The sequence below is a fragment of the Aspergillus karnatakaensis genome (assembly GCF_047715665.1).
Source record: "Aspergillus karnatakaensis strain CBS 102800 unplaced genomic scaffold BJY04scaffold_54, whole genome shotgun sequence".
NCBI classification, from domain to species: Eukaryota; Fungi; Ascomycota; class Eurotiomycetes; order Eurotiales; family Aspergillaceae; genus Aspergillus; species Aspergillus karnatakaensis.
This window is the reverse complement of record NW_027395766.1, coordinates 239,814-252,879: the sequence shown is the minus strand read 5'-3', so window position 1 is coordinate 252,879 and position 13,066 is coordinate 239,814. Positions and strand designations below refer to the sequence as shown.

Here is a 13,066-nt window from a genome sequence, read left to right as displayed (position 1 = left end):
ATCGTCACAAGTCTTACCAAAATGCTCGGCAGCTTGGTTGAGCTCTCTGACAGCATTATCCCTTTCCGTTTCCTCCATTAGCCCATCACGTATGCTCTTCGCAAGATCTCTTATAAGGGCAAGATCGGGACAAAATCCCACCTGGACAAGGCTGGATAACTTTTGAATCAGAGCCAATGAAGAAGATCGATGATACTGAGTTAGTAGTCTGAAGACTTCCATGTTTGCCTTCTGCAAGCGTTTCTGTTGGGGAAGATTGTTATGCGTGTTTGAAATGGCTAGAACGGCATTTACCCGTTCCTCAGGTGAAGCAAGGCCGTATGGCAGCCTGGAGAAATCATCATAATAGCCTATATAAGCTATACGGCAACGTACTAGTCTAGGAAACCCATATACAAGGCATTCCCATGGTGGGACTGTCCCTTGCGCCAAGATATCGGGCGTGCCAGCGACGAGGCAGGTGACGAGGTACGATAAACCCGAGACACACGCGATTTTGATTGGAGATATAGTACCATCCAAAATGTCCTCAAAGACTCCTTGGCGGATTTCGTCCACGGATTGGCTAAAGGTATATGCCATTAAGTGAATCAGCGCATTGAGAAAGGTGGCGGCCCACATCTTAAAGTACACTTGCTCTGCTGGCTGGAATAGGCTCAATGCTCGCTGAAATGTTTCATTTTCCATGTATGATTCTTCATCAGGGGCCCAGCGAAGGAATTCTTGATCCAAGACTGGCCAATTCGCAGCTGCAAATTGATAGAATGGGTGTGCCTGGAAAACCTCTGTTAATCTATGCTCCGTTGTTGTGGGCGACGTCAGGGTTATATTGAAGTCATCCATAAGCAGAAATCGTAGGCAGTGACCAATCACGTCTATCATGTTGTCCGGTCCAATGTAATATTCAGCAATTGGTGTATCGAGTAAGGATGACGATTCAAGAAACTCCTGCACTGAAAAGTGTGCGAACTCCAGGCGCTCCTGATCCGAGCTTCTGCGCAGTAGGCTGCTGCAGTAACGCAGCACATCTTCTTCCAATACAGGATCATCCACCTCCAGCTTGGAAAGATCATCAGAGACGGATACTGCGTCACATAGCTGAGTTATGGTTATTCGGGGTCCCACTGCTGCCACAAGCATCAGCGTTCTTCTCACAATGTTCGAAACGCTATCGTGAATGTTCCTCAGCAAGATCCGTTCGTATGTTGCGTTCAAAGTTGGGGGCAATCTTCCCAGTGCTTCTCTTCTAGCCTTGTCTGATGGGAGTTCACAGAGATAGTCCAGCTGGCAGCTCACCCAGCGAAACCTGAAATGATGTTAGTCACGACACATAATTTGAGAGGAGATGCTTGGCCTCACATTCCGCCAGCTTTGTCGATAAGAGTGTTGATTATATCTTCCTTCAGTGCAACATTCCGGATTCGAAGTCTCCTGTGTTTGACTCGCTCTTCAAGCTCTTCACGCACGTATCGTCGAACATCCGCATTCTGCGCGGCAATATCAATATGCACAAAGTCGCTCTCGAGTACCTCACGAATGTGTATCTCGTCGCGGCTCAGTAGCGCGAGTGAGAGTGTAGGACATTCCAGGACAAGATTGGAGAGCGCGATTGGCACGTCAGATTTGAAGCCGCACTCGTCTAGGCCATCAACAACCGCCAGTACACGATCGAACTGCTGGAGAATTTTGAGAAGCACCTCGCGCAGTCTGGGAATTTGTGGTGATTGGGGTAGACTTTGACGAGGGTTCAGCTCAGAGTGATAACCCTCGAGTATAGAATATGCTTCATCACTTTGTCTTGCTAATTGAGAAGCAAAGGAGCTGAAAATTTTCACAACTTCGTGGGACTTAGCATCTTTGTAGTCGCAGAAAAAGAAGCACGCCCCCATATTGACGGTCTGAAAAGCCACTCTCAATGATTCTTGAATCACCGACCCGGCAAGGACTGTCTTTCCTGCCCCGGGGATTCCACTCATCCACAGTTTTGAGTTCATTCCCGATAGCCATGACTGAAACTCTTTCCCTTCAGTTAGCCATAATCCTGTCATAGGATGCCGCAGTTGGATGCTTGTGTCCAGATTGGCCTGTGGGTTGACAGTCAGGAAGAATTCCAAAATGTTCTCTCGTTTATCGTCGACGAAAATGCGTGTTTTAATATCTCTGATGGACTCCTTGATATCGTCGAACCCGGAGAGAAGCTGTAATAGGGCCTTCATTGAGTCCGCGGACAAGGCCATGCTAAGATTCTCCTTGTGCCGGGAGAGATCGGCGAATAGTGTCTGCAGTTCCTTTTTCGAAAAGGGCCACTTGAATTTTGCGACCGTGGACTTTATTGTGCTCGTGCTGTGAACGCCTCCTAGACTTTTGTCGAGCTTTGCCTTAATCCCCGCGAGAAGGCGTTCGCAGGAGTCGACATGCTCCAGTCGGAAGGAGCTATCGAGTGGGTCGTTTTCGAGTGAAATGGCAACAAGAGACAGGTCATGGCATATCATAGATAGCTGCCTTGTCTCTATAGCGAGCTGGTCGATTTCCTTCTTCGCGTCCTTCACTTCTCGACTGTATTGGCACAGCAGACGGAAAAGTGTGTCGGTCAGAGAAACGAGACCAGCAATGCTGGCAGCAAGAGAAGCAGGCTCCATTGTAAGAATACCGTTTGGGAATCCGAGTAAACAAATGCTGTTTGGATCTTAGGAAATGGTTCCTTTTCTATCAAGGCGCTACGCTGAAAGAACGAGGGGATTGAGAAGAAATAAAACGCGGGGGGGTCAGCTCACTCCAATACATGAGGCTGAACCAGGCTGTGTTCAGTGACCTTATGCATAATCCTAGTCGGCCTTCGTGGCGAGACGAGGCTGCTACCTGCCTGTGTGGCAGGACCGGATGCATCTGGGACTGCTGTCATTCGCGTATCACGTTGCATCAATACAAGTTCAAGCGAATCACATCCTACTTATTACGCTTGGTAGGTAATGCTCAACCCTTCCAAGGTTTCAACAATCTGTTCTCTGTAAGATTGGATCGTTGGTTTTTGCCATCTAACTTTCTCCTAGCAGACGAGACAAAATAATATTTGTAGCTCTATTCAAGAGTGGCGGACGAGACAACAATTTCTTCACTTACTATCAGCAAAATTATAGACACTCCACGCTTGAAGCTCTAATCGAAATAGCCACTGTCATCTCTGCAATGCTCAAGTACCTTTTACAGCGGTTTAGGGGTTCAGTGATTCAACAATCCGCCTTTGAAGTATCAACAACCGGGAGTACATTCTTACCGCACCGAAAGTAATATAAGTATAGAATAATCGCATTAGCATGATCCGAGGTCGGAATGTCATTGACACTACATCTCACCTGAAATATTGCATCAGGTAAGTGGACAGATCTTTCTCCTCACCCACTCAGGGGACCCTGAATCAAAGAGCCAACTATACATCCAGCTATTCCGAAGATAGGCACCGCATCCCACAATTCTCGAAGCAATCTTGCCAGCAAAGATTTGGTTTCGCACTCTAAGATCGAAGTACCAGCCTGAGCCATTCACCAGTATGCGTGAGCGGCCGTGGCATCCTGCACCTTATTTCTTGTCGCATTAATATATCATTCTCTATAATATATAGACTATTAAAATGTGAGGAGAAATTAGACAATTATGATACTCCCTTTCGCCTGGAGATCGTTGACAATGATCTACCCAGCAAATTTACTACTCCCTCTAAGCACACCCCCATAAGCCCACAATCCGAATAGCAATGCACAACAAACCAAATCCAGTCCTGCAAGAAGGCTAATGCCACCCCCAATACCCAAGCCCAAGAACATCGGTCTCGCAAACATGATCGCTCCCGCAGCGAGAGTCGATCTCGCAAAGTCGTTGGCTGCGAATAACGACGCCGCATACCGGGGGTATGTAAACGCTAGATACTGTAGAATTGACACAATGACCGTGAACGTCCCCAGCACATTGAGTGCGAGACCGATAGTTGGAAGAATCCAATGAATATCCGAGCGAGAGGTCCATGCTGTTGAAATACATGTCAGTATATACTCTCCACAGCCGGATATAAAAGATAGAGCTTACCAGTAATAAACAATCCCACCGGCGTCCAAAGACAAAACAACAACCCGGGTACAAGCCTCCTCTCGGGCTGCCCAAAAGCCTCAAAGCCCTTTGCTGGGAAATGCCTCACAACCGAAAAATACCAATACCAAGCGATGAAAGCAGCAGCAACAAACAATGCCGGCAGCACAGCAAGGAAGGGTAATCCCGTCATCTCGAATCGAAAATGATATATTCCTTCAAAGATAAGCGGAAACGACTCGAAGAACGAATAAAAGATCGCATAGATCAAACTTGTGTACACCGTCGAAAACAGGACTGCGGGGTCAAGGATATTAATCTCAATAGGCTTGATGATCGCATCGTAGATGATGCTCTTGGTTGTTGTCTTTGCGTTGATACGGTCGATTTCTTCCTTTGTTCTATAGCGATCGTTGCCGGTGATTCGGCGGAGGCGTCTGGCGCGGTAGTAGAGGATTGTTGATGCGGATGTTTCAGGTATGAAGAATGTCCAGATTAAAAGTACTGGGGCGCTGAGCCAGAGCATTTCCCAGGATACCCAGTGCCAGTTTGTAGCTGGGGCGGAGAAGTTCGATATGACTGGGGCGAGCGCTGGGCCGAGGACGGCTGGTTTAAATGTTAGCAATGGAAATCATAGCCACTTGAAGGAAACTCACTCGAGGCACCCCAGAGGACGAGGGCGTATGGGACTTTAATCAGAGGGTACTGTATCGCAGTCAGCAAATTGATCTTGAGAAGAGTATAGTTTTAGCGAGGAGAACGAACCAAATCACCGAACGAAGCTCCTCCAGTCGCGAGAGCAGGTGAACCTTGGCATCGTTAGCTGGTTTCACGAGCAATAGGTGAAAGGGATTTACCAAAGAAGCCTGTTAGGAATCGGAGAACAAGAAAGCCAGGGAAATTCTGGACAGTCGCGGCGCCAATCCAGAGCATTGTATAGAGAAACAGGGTTATGATATATGGCGCATTTCGCCCAACGGAGGCCATCTCACTGAGTGGTCCAAACAACAGCGGGCCAATACCATCTATATCTCGTTAGTATGTACATAGGCATTAGGGCTTGACCACCAACTCACATCCAAGAACGTAAAATGCTAAAGCGAGCGACGACACCTCTATAGTGACTCCAAACTTCTCTATGACTTCAGGTGTTGCACCGATGGAAATCGAAGAGCCGAAGTAGACGACGAAGGAGTATAAACTGATCCGTTAGATGATGATTTAAACTCAGTGGTCTTCAGCTTACCATATAATAGCTGCGATGAAATTCTTCTTCCCGGCGCTCCAGTTTTGGGGATTCTCAGGATCATCTTGAAATGTCAGCTCCAAGCCATTTAGCGATAAATGTCACTAGTAGATACCTGACGTGTACCAATCTACTAGTATCAAGCCATCGCTTGTGGTCGTAGGTTTAATCAGCCTGCTTTGGTTCTTCTCCAGGTCATGGTAGCTCTGCTGGGTGACCAGGCGACGAATGATATCCTCGTCTATTTCTTCGCTTCCACGCTCAACGTCGGTGTCGGAGGTGGTATCAGAGTCTGTAGAGATTGTGCTTGTTGCTTCTGATGAGATTTGCTGAACATGTTCTTGAACGGCTTTCTCGTCTTGAGTGGGATAGTATGGGTGTTGGAAATTCTCAAGCTCTTCGACGTGGTGGAAGTATCGATTGTTTGTGAGGCGGCGGACCGTCAGCCCAAAGGGCGAGTCGCGGATGATGTCCCACATCTTAGTGGAAGATGAATTTGTAGTAATCAGCTGTTGTCTGTCTCGTTCTTGCTGTCTGTGCTTAAACCACTATGCGATGGGGATCTATTTTATAACTAATCATTGCAATACTCTGACCTCCAGTCATCTCTCAGCCGCTAACGTTATCTGAGTTAATAATCTGATCCATCTGAAATAACGTTATGGAACTTCTAGAGAGATCTTGACGCTGCTTCGACCCAGGTTATGGCAGGCTAGCCCTAATTGGGTGGTGTGTCCCTGCGCTAAACTTCTTTGAGAGGTGGATTTCTCAGCAGTTTATGCTCGGAGGATTTTCTGATTACTTATTGTCATTAGTTGCACACTTTGACAGCCTGATTGCTAAGCTTGGCCTTGACTTGCATGCATGCATGGATGTTTGGACGGATGACGACATCATATACCGATTTATCATCGATGTAGATACTCTGTATACAAGCCAAGCCCTATAAATATAAGAACGTTGTCGGTACCTCATTGCACCTTATGTTCACTATCAAGTTTGTTTTATCTCTTCTTGTCATTCTAGCTTCAATCACTTACATACACATCATCATGGCCACTCCAACCCACCAAAGCGCCCTCATCGTCGAGGAAATCGGCAAGCCATTAAAGCTCGTCAAGCGACCAGTACCAACCCCCGGACCTGGAGAAGTCTTAGTTAAGGTCGCCTCAGCCGGAAGTTGGTTCTCTCCTCTCTTAATTAACCAACCCAGAATATTGATCCAATATCTAGTCAACCCCCACGACCAAAAGGGCCGCGACTACGGCCTCTTCATCCAAAACCAACTCCCCGCCGTCCTAACCCAAGACATCTCCGGCACCGTCGTCTCGCTCGGCGACAACGTCTCCACCCTCACCGTCAACGACCGCATCTTCGGCCAAACCGACGTCCGCGCAGGGCCCTCCCAAGGCGGCCTGCAAGAACACGTTCTTCTAACCGCCGACTTCGCCGCAAAGATCCCAAACAGCATCTCCTTCGACTCCGCAGCCACAATCCCCGTCAATGCCGTCGTTGCATTCGTCGGCCTCTTCCACGACTCTGGTCTCAACCTCGAAATCGGTCTTTACGGAGAAGGCGTCAAGAAAGATTACTCCAACGACTCGATCCTGGTTATCGGCGGCGGCTCCAACACGGGGAAATTCGCAATTCAGTTCGCGAAACTCGCTGGCTTTGGGAAGATCCTTACGACTGCGAGTACGCAGGATGCACAGAAGGTTTCGTATCTGCGCTCTCTAGGCGCAACACACGTTATCGACCGCTCGGGAGACGAGCGCACAGTACACTCGCGGATTCGAGATATAGTCGGTGACGATCTCATCTACGTCATTGACGCCGTGAACGGCGGGAAGAACCAGACACTCGGTCTCTCTGTCCTCTCAAATTCCCAAAAGGGAAGCCTGATTACTTTTATGAGGGGTGAGGTTGATGAAGTTGAGGCAGCGAAGAAGAAAGCAGGGTATAGGAAGGCGCAGGTTTTAGGGATCAGTCATATGCATCCGGAGTTTTCGAGGGTGTTTTGGAAGACTCTTCCCGGGTGGATTGAGGAGGGGGTATTGAAGCCGCTGGAGTTTGTGGGTGTTGATGGGTTGGATGAGAGGGTTGTTAATGGGGTTTTGGATGGGTATAGGGATGGGAAGGTGGCGGGGAAGGTGCATGTTAGGCCGAATGCGGTTTGAGCATGGATCAAACGAGATTTCAAGATTCAATTAGGCTATGTTGTCGCAAGGTTCATCTAGTACGGAGTGTGTCATTTTTCAAAGCTAAAAGGGCGTTTTGTCGATGCAGAGTCAGAGTACAAGACTGCCTAGTACATGCCATATATGATTAGTTATCACGTCGCCAGATTTGTTATCACGCATTGAGTAGTTCGCTCAGCGTCGGGGCCTAATACCAGTGGTCCGCTCATATATTGAGGGGCGTCAACCATGATAAAATGATGATAGTGAGCATTTACTTAAGGTCTACGAGGATCCGTCTCCCCGGGCCTACCCAACACTGCGGGCTTCAAATTAACATTGTAGGGACGGAAGATCACGGATCCAATCGGCTCAACTTGCAGGTACAGGCCAGAAGTAGCGGTCAATCAATTCTGTGGGCTGGTCTCAAAGTCTCATTGGTTGTTTGGGCTGGTATAGACTCTCGCTTGGGCCTCGTGTATGTCGATCACGGTGGAAACCCGACGGAGGGGTTCCGGTCGTGATAAGCTCACCGAAGATCTTTTCAGATCTCGATCTTCCCGTCTGCTCGCCCTTGTACGATCCCGGTACAAGAAATGTCCGACAGCATGGAAGATCGCGGTTTCAGAGTGATTATTGTCGGTGGTTCAATCGCCGGACTCACACTCGCACATTGTCTTCACCACGCGAATATCGATCACATCGTGCTGGAGAAAAGATCCGAAATTGCACCGCAGGAAGGTGCTTCGATCGGTCTGTGGCCGAATGGCAGTCGGATATTGGACCAGCTGGGACTCTTTGAGGACATTGCGGGAGATACGGGGAAGGAAAGGGAGCCGTTAAGTCGGATTCATATTGCATATCCTGATGGGTTTGTTTTCAGCCATGATATGCCACAGCTTATATACGAGAGGTAAGCTGGTCTTCTGTGAGCTTTTATGCTATGGCGTGTTTCTCAGCGCAGCAAATCTTAACCTTGACAGATTCGGGTATGGTATTCTCTTTGCGGAGCGACAGAAGATCCTGGAGACTTTGTATCGGCGATATCCGGACAAGTCCAATATTCTCCTCAACCGAGCAGTGGCAAATATAGAAAAAACGGACGAAGGGGTCTCTGTGAGAACTGCAGACGGGTCGAGCTATCACGGTACTATTGTCGTTGGAGCCGATGGAGTCCATAGCCGTGTACGATCGGAGATGTGGCGGCTGGCTGACTCCGTGTCTCCGGAACTCATTACACTGAGAGAAAAGCAAGGTCTGTGACGGACAGTACTTCACAGGCAGTACACCCTGACAATATGTAGGCCTGACCGCTGAATATGCCTGTATCTATGGCATATCCTCCTCGATTCCAGGTCTGATGAGCGGAGAGAACGTCAACGTGTATAGAAGTGGTTTTACCGCATTGACTTTCCACAGCGGAGAACATGTTTACTGGTTCATGATCAAAAAGTTGGACAGGAAGTATACGTATCCGGATATTCCTCGTTTTAGCTTGGAGGATGCGGAAGATCTCTGCGCGCAGTTTGCGGATGTTGCAATATCTGGCGATGTCTCCGTCAGAGATGTTTGGGATAGCAGGAAGGTCGCGTCAATGACTGCGATGGAAGAGGGAATTTTCCCGACTTGGACGCACGGTAGGATTGTCCTGCTAGGCGATGCGGTCCGTAAAGTAATACTCCACCCCCATGCCACGTTTTCGACGACGCTTAACGACATTGTGCTAGATGACGGTAATCACTGGTCAAGGCGCGAATAGTGCGATTGAGGATGCAGCTGTCCTTGCAACAATTCTTGATCGCTTGAACAGGTGTGGAGAGCACAAGCACCATCCAACCCAGCAAGAGATTGCAATAGCTCTCTCTGAATATCAAAAGACAAGATATCGCCGTTCAAAGACGATATATGATCGTTCAAGGTTCGGCGTGAGAGCCCATACATGCGATGGCCTTGCGAAAAGGCTCATTGGGCGTTACATTATGCCACATAAGACAAAGCACCTTGCTGAAGCCACATCGGCTTTGATGGCGGATGCTCCGCGGGTTGACTTTCTCCCGCTGCCTGGTCGGTCTTTGACGGGGTGGGAAAGGTACTGTACCCTTACTGGAAATGGAAGAAATAGTAAGGTTTGGTGGATGCTGCTGTGTCTGGTTTTGATCATTGTATGGATCCTTCTCATGGACCCTCGTCTTCGATAAGAGGTGGCCCAGTTACAGTCCTGGGTGAGGGTCGATTGAGAGCTAAAGAGATTAACAGGTTCACTCTTTATCGCACCGTGATTTCTTTTTCGCTGTTGTCGTTATTCATTGGACATGGAGTGCTCGTCGTGTCCGGGCAATGGTTCAAGTAGACACCTCTCCATTCTCGATTGACTGGGGAGACAGACCGTGCCCTTCTGTTGTTACTACGCCAAGTCAGCATGCTTTTTCTGCTTCCATTGGGGTGTCTTCGTTCCATGGAGACTGTGGTGAAAGACAACCCTGTAGGGATTTGCCGACAAAGGCTGACCGAGTCTTTCACCGAGTCGATGCCCCGTCCAGGCCAGGGTTCGAAACCGATCTATTTATGTCGACAGGGGTATTGCTATAGTCGTTTCATGATTGTGAGAGAAGGCAAGAAAGAGAGTTGAGGCAAAGCTGGTTCATCCCCAAAGAAAGAAGGCACGGCACCCGTGACCAGAAACCTTCATCCCCCCCATCGCAAGATCTTCATCTCTTCATCTCTTCATCTTCTCATCTTTCCATCATCATCTCTCTCTCTCTCTCATCTTTCCATCATCATCTCTCTCTCTCTCTCATCCATCCTCTGTTTCTATCTTTCACTTTCTATCATTACGATTCCATCTCCACCACCCCACAATCTCCTCATCTGCACTGCGGTCCGTGAACTTGAGATTCGGCAATGCCCCCAAAACGAAACACGAGAGCTACCCCCACCCCCAGAGCAACTCCATATAGAGCTAGAGGGAGGAGAGCGTTGCCAAGAGGTATGTACAGCGACGCGATCACTCACAGCATTTCTAACAGCTTCAGCATCCTCATCTTCCGCAACTCCAAATGGCACAGTAGACACCCCGATGACAGATGTGGAGACCTTGCCAGACGTACACGGAGAACCTCCAGCATGGGCCCAAGTGAGCTGTTTATGGAGCTGTATAGATCGGTACTAACGCTGCTTAGGATCGTAGCACCTTAGGGGCCACCCTCCCATGGTTCACCTCTAGGCAAGCAGGCATGACACACAAAGACAAGGTATGCTGGGGGTTTCTGGTTGACGGAGACTCTGGGGTGCGCTCATACATTGACGACGAAACTGTCATTACGCGACTGTGAGTATCCTTGCCAATTCATCGAAACAGCTTGCTAACAGGTCGCAGGGGGGGAGGAAGCGGGAAAAACGACGACGGGGTGACAGTAACCGTCAGAGACCAGGACTACAAGGACCCTCCTCACCAGAGCATTGTCAACACCATGAAATTGAATTTCCCTATTGGGATCGTGATCGGTAAGTCAACCAGGATCGGCCTTCCGTACCTCCAACTAACATCTGATTCCAGGGTCCAGGTATCGCCAGTTGAACCGGAACCTCCCGCACCGATTCAACGTCATGGCTCACTTCAGAATCGCCGGTCTTTGGTGCGAGAAGGTAGGCGGCCACAAAGCCTACAAGGTACGGTTTGAAAAATTAAACCTCTCGGAAAAGAGCTGGTGGGCAGTCAAGGGTTCGCCCGAGCCGGTTCCTCATGAGCAACGTAATTTTGTTTACGACGAGGACTACCCGTGCATCACCTGTGGAGTTTCAAGCAAAAAGGTGTATGATCAGGGTTGGATGTGTCTGAATGGCGAGTGCAAGGACTTCTGGTTACTGGACGGGAATGAGCCCCCAGCGGAGCTCACGTATTACCAAAAGTTCCTTGACTTACGTCTTCCCCCGGACCCTTACTGCCAACCTCATCACAGTCTCGTTCCAGACCTACTGTCCACATATGATCCAACAGATGGCCGTTTCCCAACTTCACTCGTTGCACTGAGTGGGGTCGTCTGCCCTAACTGCCGCAAATGCATCGCCCGTCGTTTATGGGACGGTTGGGTTTGCCGCGACCCCGACCCCAGGCTGGATGATGATCCAGAGAATCAGTGTTCATTTAAACACCAGGTCACCATGTATGAAGTGTCGTTGCGGTCTGTCATTGACGACCAGGAGCTAGGACCCATCAAACAGGCCCTACCTTTTGACCCGCATTTTGTCCCTAAGGTAGGACGGACGATTGACGATGCGAGTCTCTATCCCTACCGAAAGATCACCTATGACTTTGGGGAGCAAGGAACCACTTTCCATTTTGTTGCAAACAGTGGAATAAACGCGAGGCCCGGTGGGCCTAATGACATTTTTGTCGAATTGCAGAAGGAGCACGAAAAGCTCGACCTGCAGCGGTTTCCGCTGGATCAGTCCAAGGGTACGTACCACGATAGATCAGTCCTCTGGCAATTCAGCATCATGCTCACGATTCAACCGCAGTCGGAGGAACTCTGAACGGACAATACGCGGCAAACTTCGTAAGTGCACTTCTTAGCTCCTTAAAGTCTCGCAACATTGCATTAACCTCTGAATGCAGGGCATGCCCTACAAATTTGTGGTCAGCGTCGACTGCCACGACTTCAAAAGCGCTCCTCATGCCATCCTTCGGGTCCTTGGACGCCTGCAATGGGCCACAAACCAAGCTGGTCTCAGTCTGGGCACGGAAGTCTACAAACCTAACGAGCTCCTTGCCCTTGGCTACCTGCCAAATCAGGCGATTGGTGTACGTCTGTTTTCCGTCGTGCCATATGTTTGCAGTTGCTGATTTTCACTGTTGCTTTAGTACCATGATGACGGCGAAAATACTTTGGGGCCAACAATTGCCAGTCTCTCCTTAGGAGCACCATCCGTGATGACGCTCCGCATGAAGATAAAGTACTACGTTGGTTTCACGCTGGTCGGCACTAAGAAAATTAAGAAATTGCTCGCGAATGACCCCATTCTGCCAGGCTGTTATAATTACGAGACTCGCCGAATACTGAAAGACAATCTGGACAAACAATTGAAAGAATTGAATGAAGAGAGACAAAAGCCGGGCAGCGACCAGCAGAACTTGACCCTAAAGGAGGCACAGATCCGGGAACAGTACGAGAAGGACTGGCTCGCCGCATATAACGCCGAACCACACAGAGGGTTCCCGCCGACCATGGTGGGGATGAGGTTGGGCCATGGCGATATGATGGTCATGCACGGGACGGGTCTGCAAAAGTATTATGAGGTATGCTAATTCCTACTGCCGTTCGGGTGCCAGCGCAGCTAGCTAACAGAGGTGCTCAGCATGCCGCCGAGCTCAAGGGCAGTGGCGTAATGCGTTTCGCCTTGACGGCGCGCCATGTCTTGAGGGACAGAATCTCGCAGGACGAGTGGCATAAGGGAGACTACGAAGAGACTCCGGACATGATCTACGATGGGCAATGAGTCTGGTGCTGGCGGTGGTCTTGATAAACGGTTTTGCTTCTGTTATTTTGCTTCTTGCTTTTGTAGT

At 49.2% G+C, this 13,066-nt stretch overlaps 4 protein-coding genes across 4 annotated transcripts; 3 read left to right on the top strand and 1 right to left on the bottom strand.

Moving 5' to 3' along the window:
* Nucleotides 1-3,579: 3,579 nt before the first annotated feature.
* On the bottom strand, nt 3,580-5,855 carry BJY04DRAFT_197954 (MFS general substrate transporter). The gene is made up of 8 exons (XM_073712546.1): nt 5,442-5,855; nt 5,327-5,390; nt 5,157-5,281; nt 4,938-5,105; nt 4,846-4,889; nt 4,737-4,785; nt 4,081-4,686; nt 3,580-4,021 (listed from the first exon to the last, which is right to left on the bottom strand). Exons 1-8 carry the CDS (start codon nt 5,803-5,805, stop codon nt 3,690-3,692), a joined length of 1,752 nt encoding a protein of 583 aa, XP_073567440.1. The 5' UTR covers nt 5,806-5,855; the 3' UTR covers nt 3,580-3,689.
* Nucleotides 5,856-6,229: 374 nt separating this feature from the next.
* On the top strand, nt 6,230-7,751 carry BJY04DRAFT_197944 (zinc-binding alcohol dehydrogenase family protein). Its single transcript, XM_073712545.1, has 2 exons — nt 6,230-6,505; nt 6,560-7,751. Exons 1-2 carry the CDS (start codon nt 6,310-6,312, stop codon nt 7,501-7,503), a joined length of 1,140 nt encoding a protein of 379 aa, XP_073567439.1. The 5' UTR covers nt 6,230-6,309; the 3' UTR covers nt 7,504-7,751.
* Nucleotides 7,752-8,111: 360 nt separating this feature from the next.
* BJY04DRAFT_230591 (FAD-dependent oxidoreductase) lies at nt 8,112-9,701 on the top strand (the record flags this gene model as incomplete). Its single annotated transcript, XM_073719323.1, has 4 exons — nt 8,112-8,416; nt 8,487-8,758; nt 8,808-9,175; nt 9,231-9,701. The coding sequence occupies 4 exons, from the start codon at nt 8,112-8,114 to the stop codon at nt 9,699-9,701; spliced, it is 1,416 nt and encodes a 471-aa protein (XP_073567438.1).
* Nucleotides 9,702-10,579: 878 nt separating this feature from the next.
* On the top strand, nt 10,580-13,029 carry BJY04DRAFT_230589 (uncharacterized protein; the record flags this gene model as incomplete). Its single annotated transcript, XM_073719322.1, has 8 exons — nt 10,580-10,636; nt 10,683-10,831; nt 10,880-11,007; nt 11,060-11,936; nt 11,981-12,059; nt 12,119-12,304; nt 12,365-12,799; nt 12,859-13,029. The coding sequence occupies 8 exons, from the start codon at nt 10,580-10,582 to the stop codon at nt 12,997-12,999; spliced, it is 2,052 nt and encodes a 683-aa protein (XP_073567437.1). The 3' UTR covers nt 13,000-13,029.
* Nucleotides 13,030-13,066: the final 37 nt, after the last annotated feature.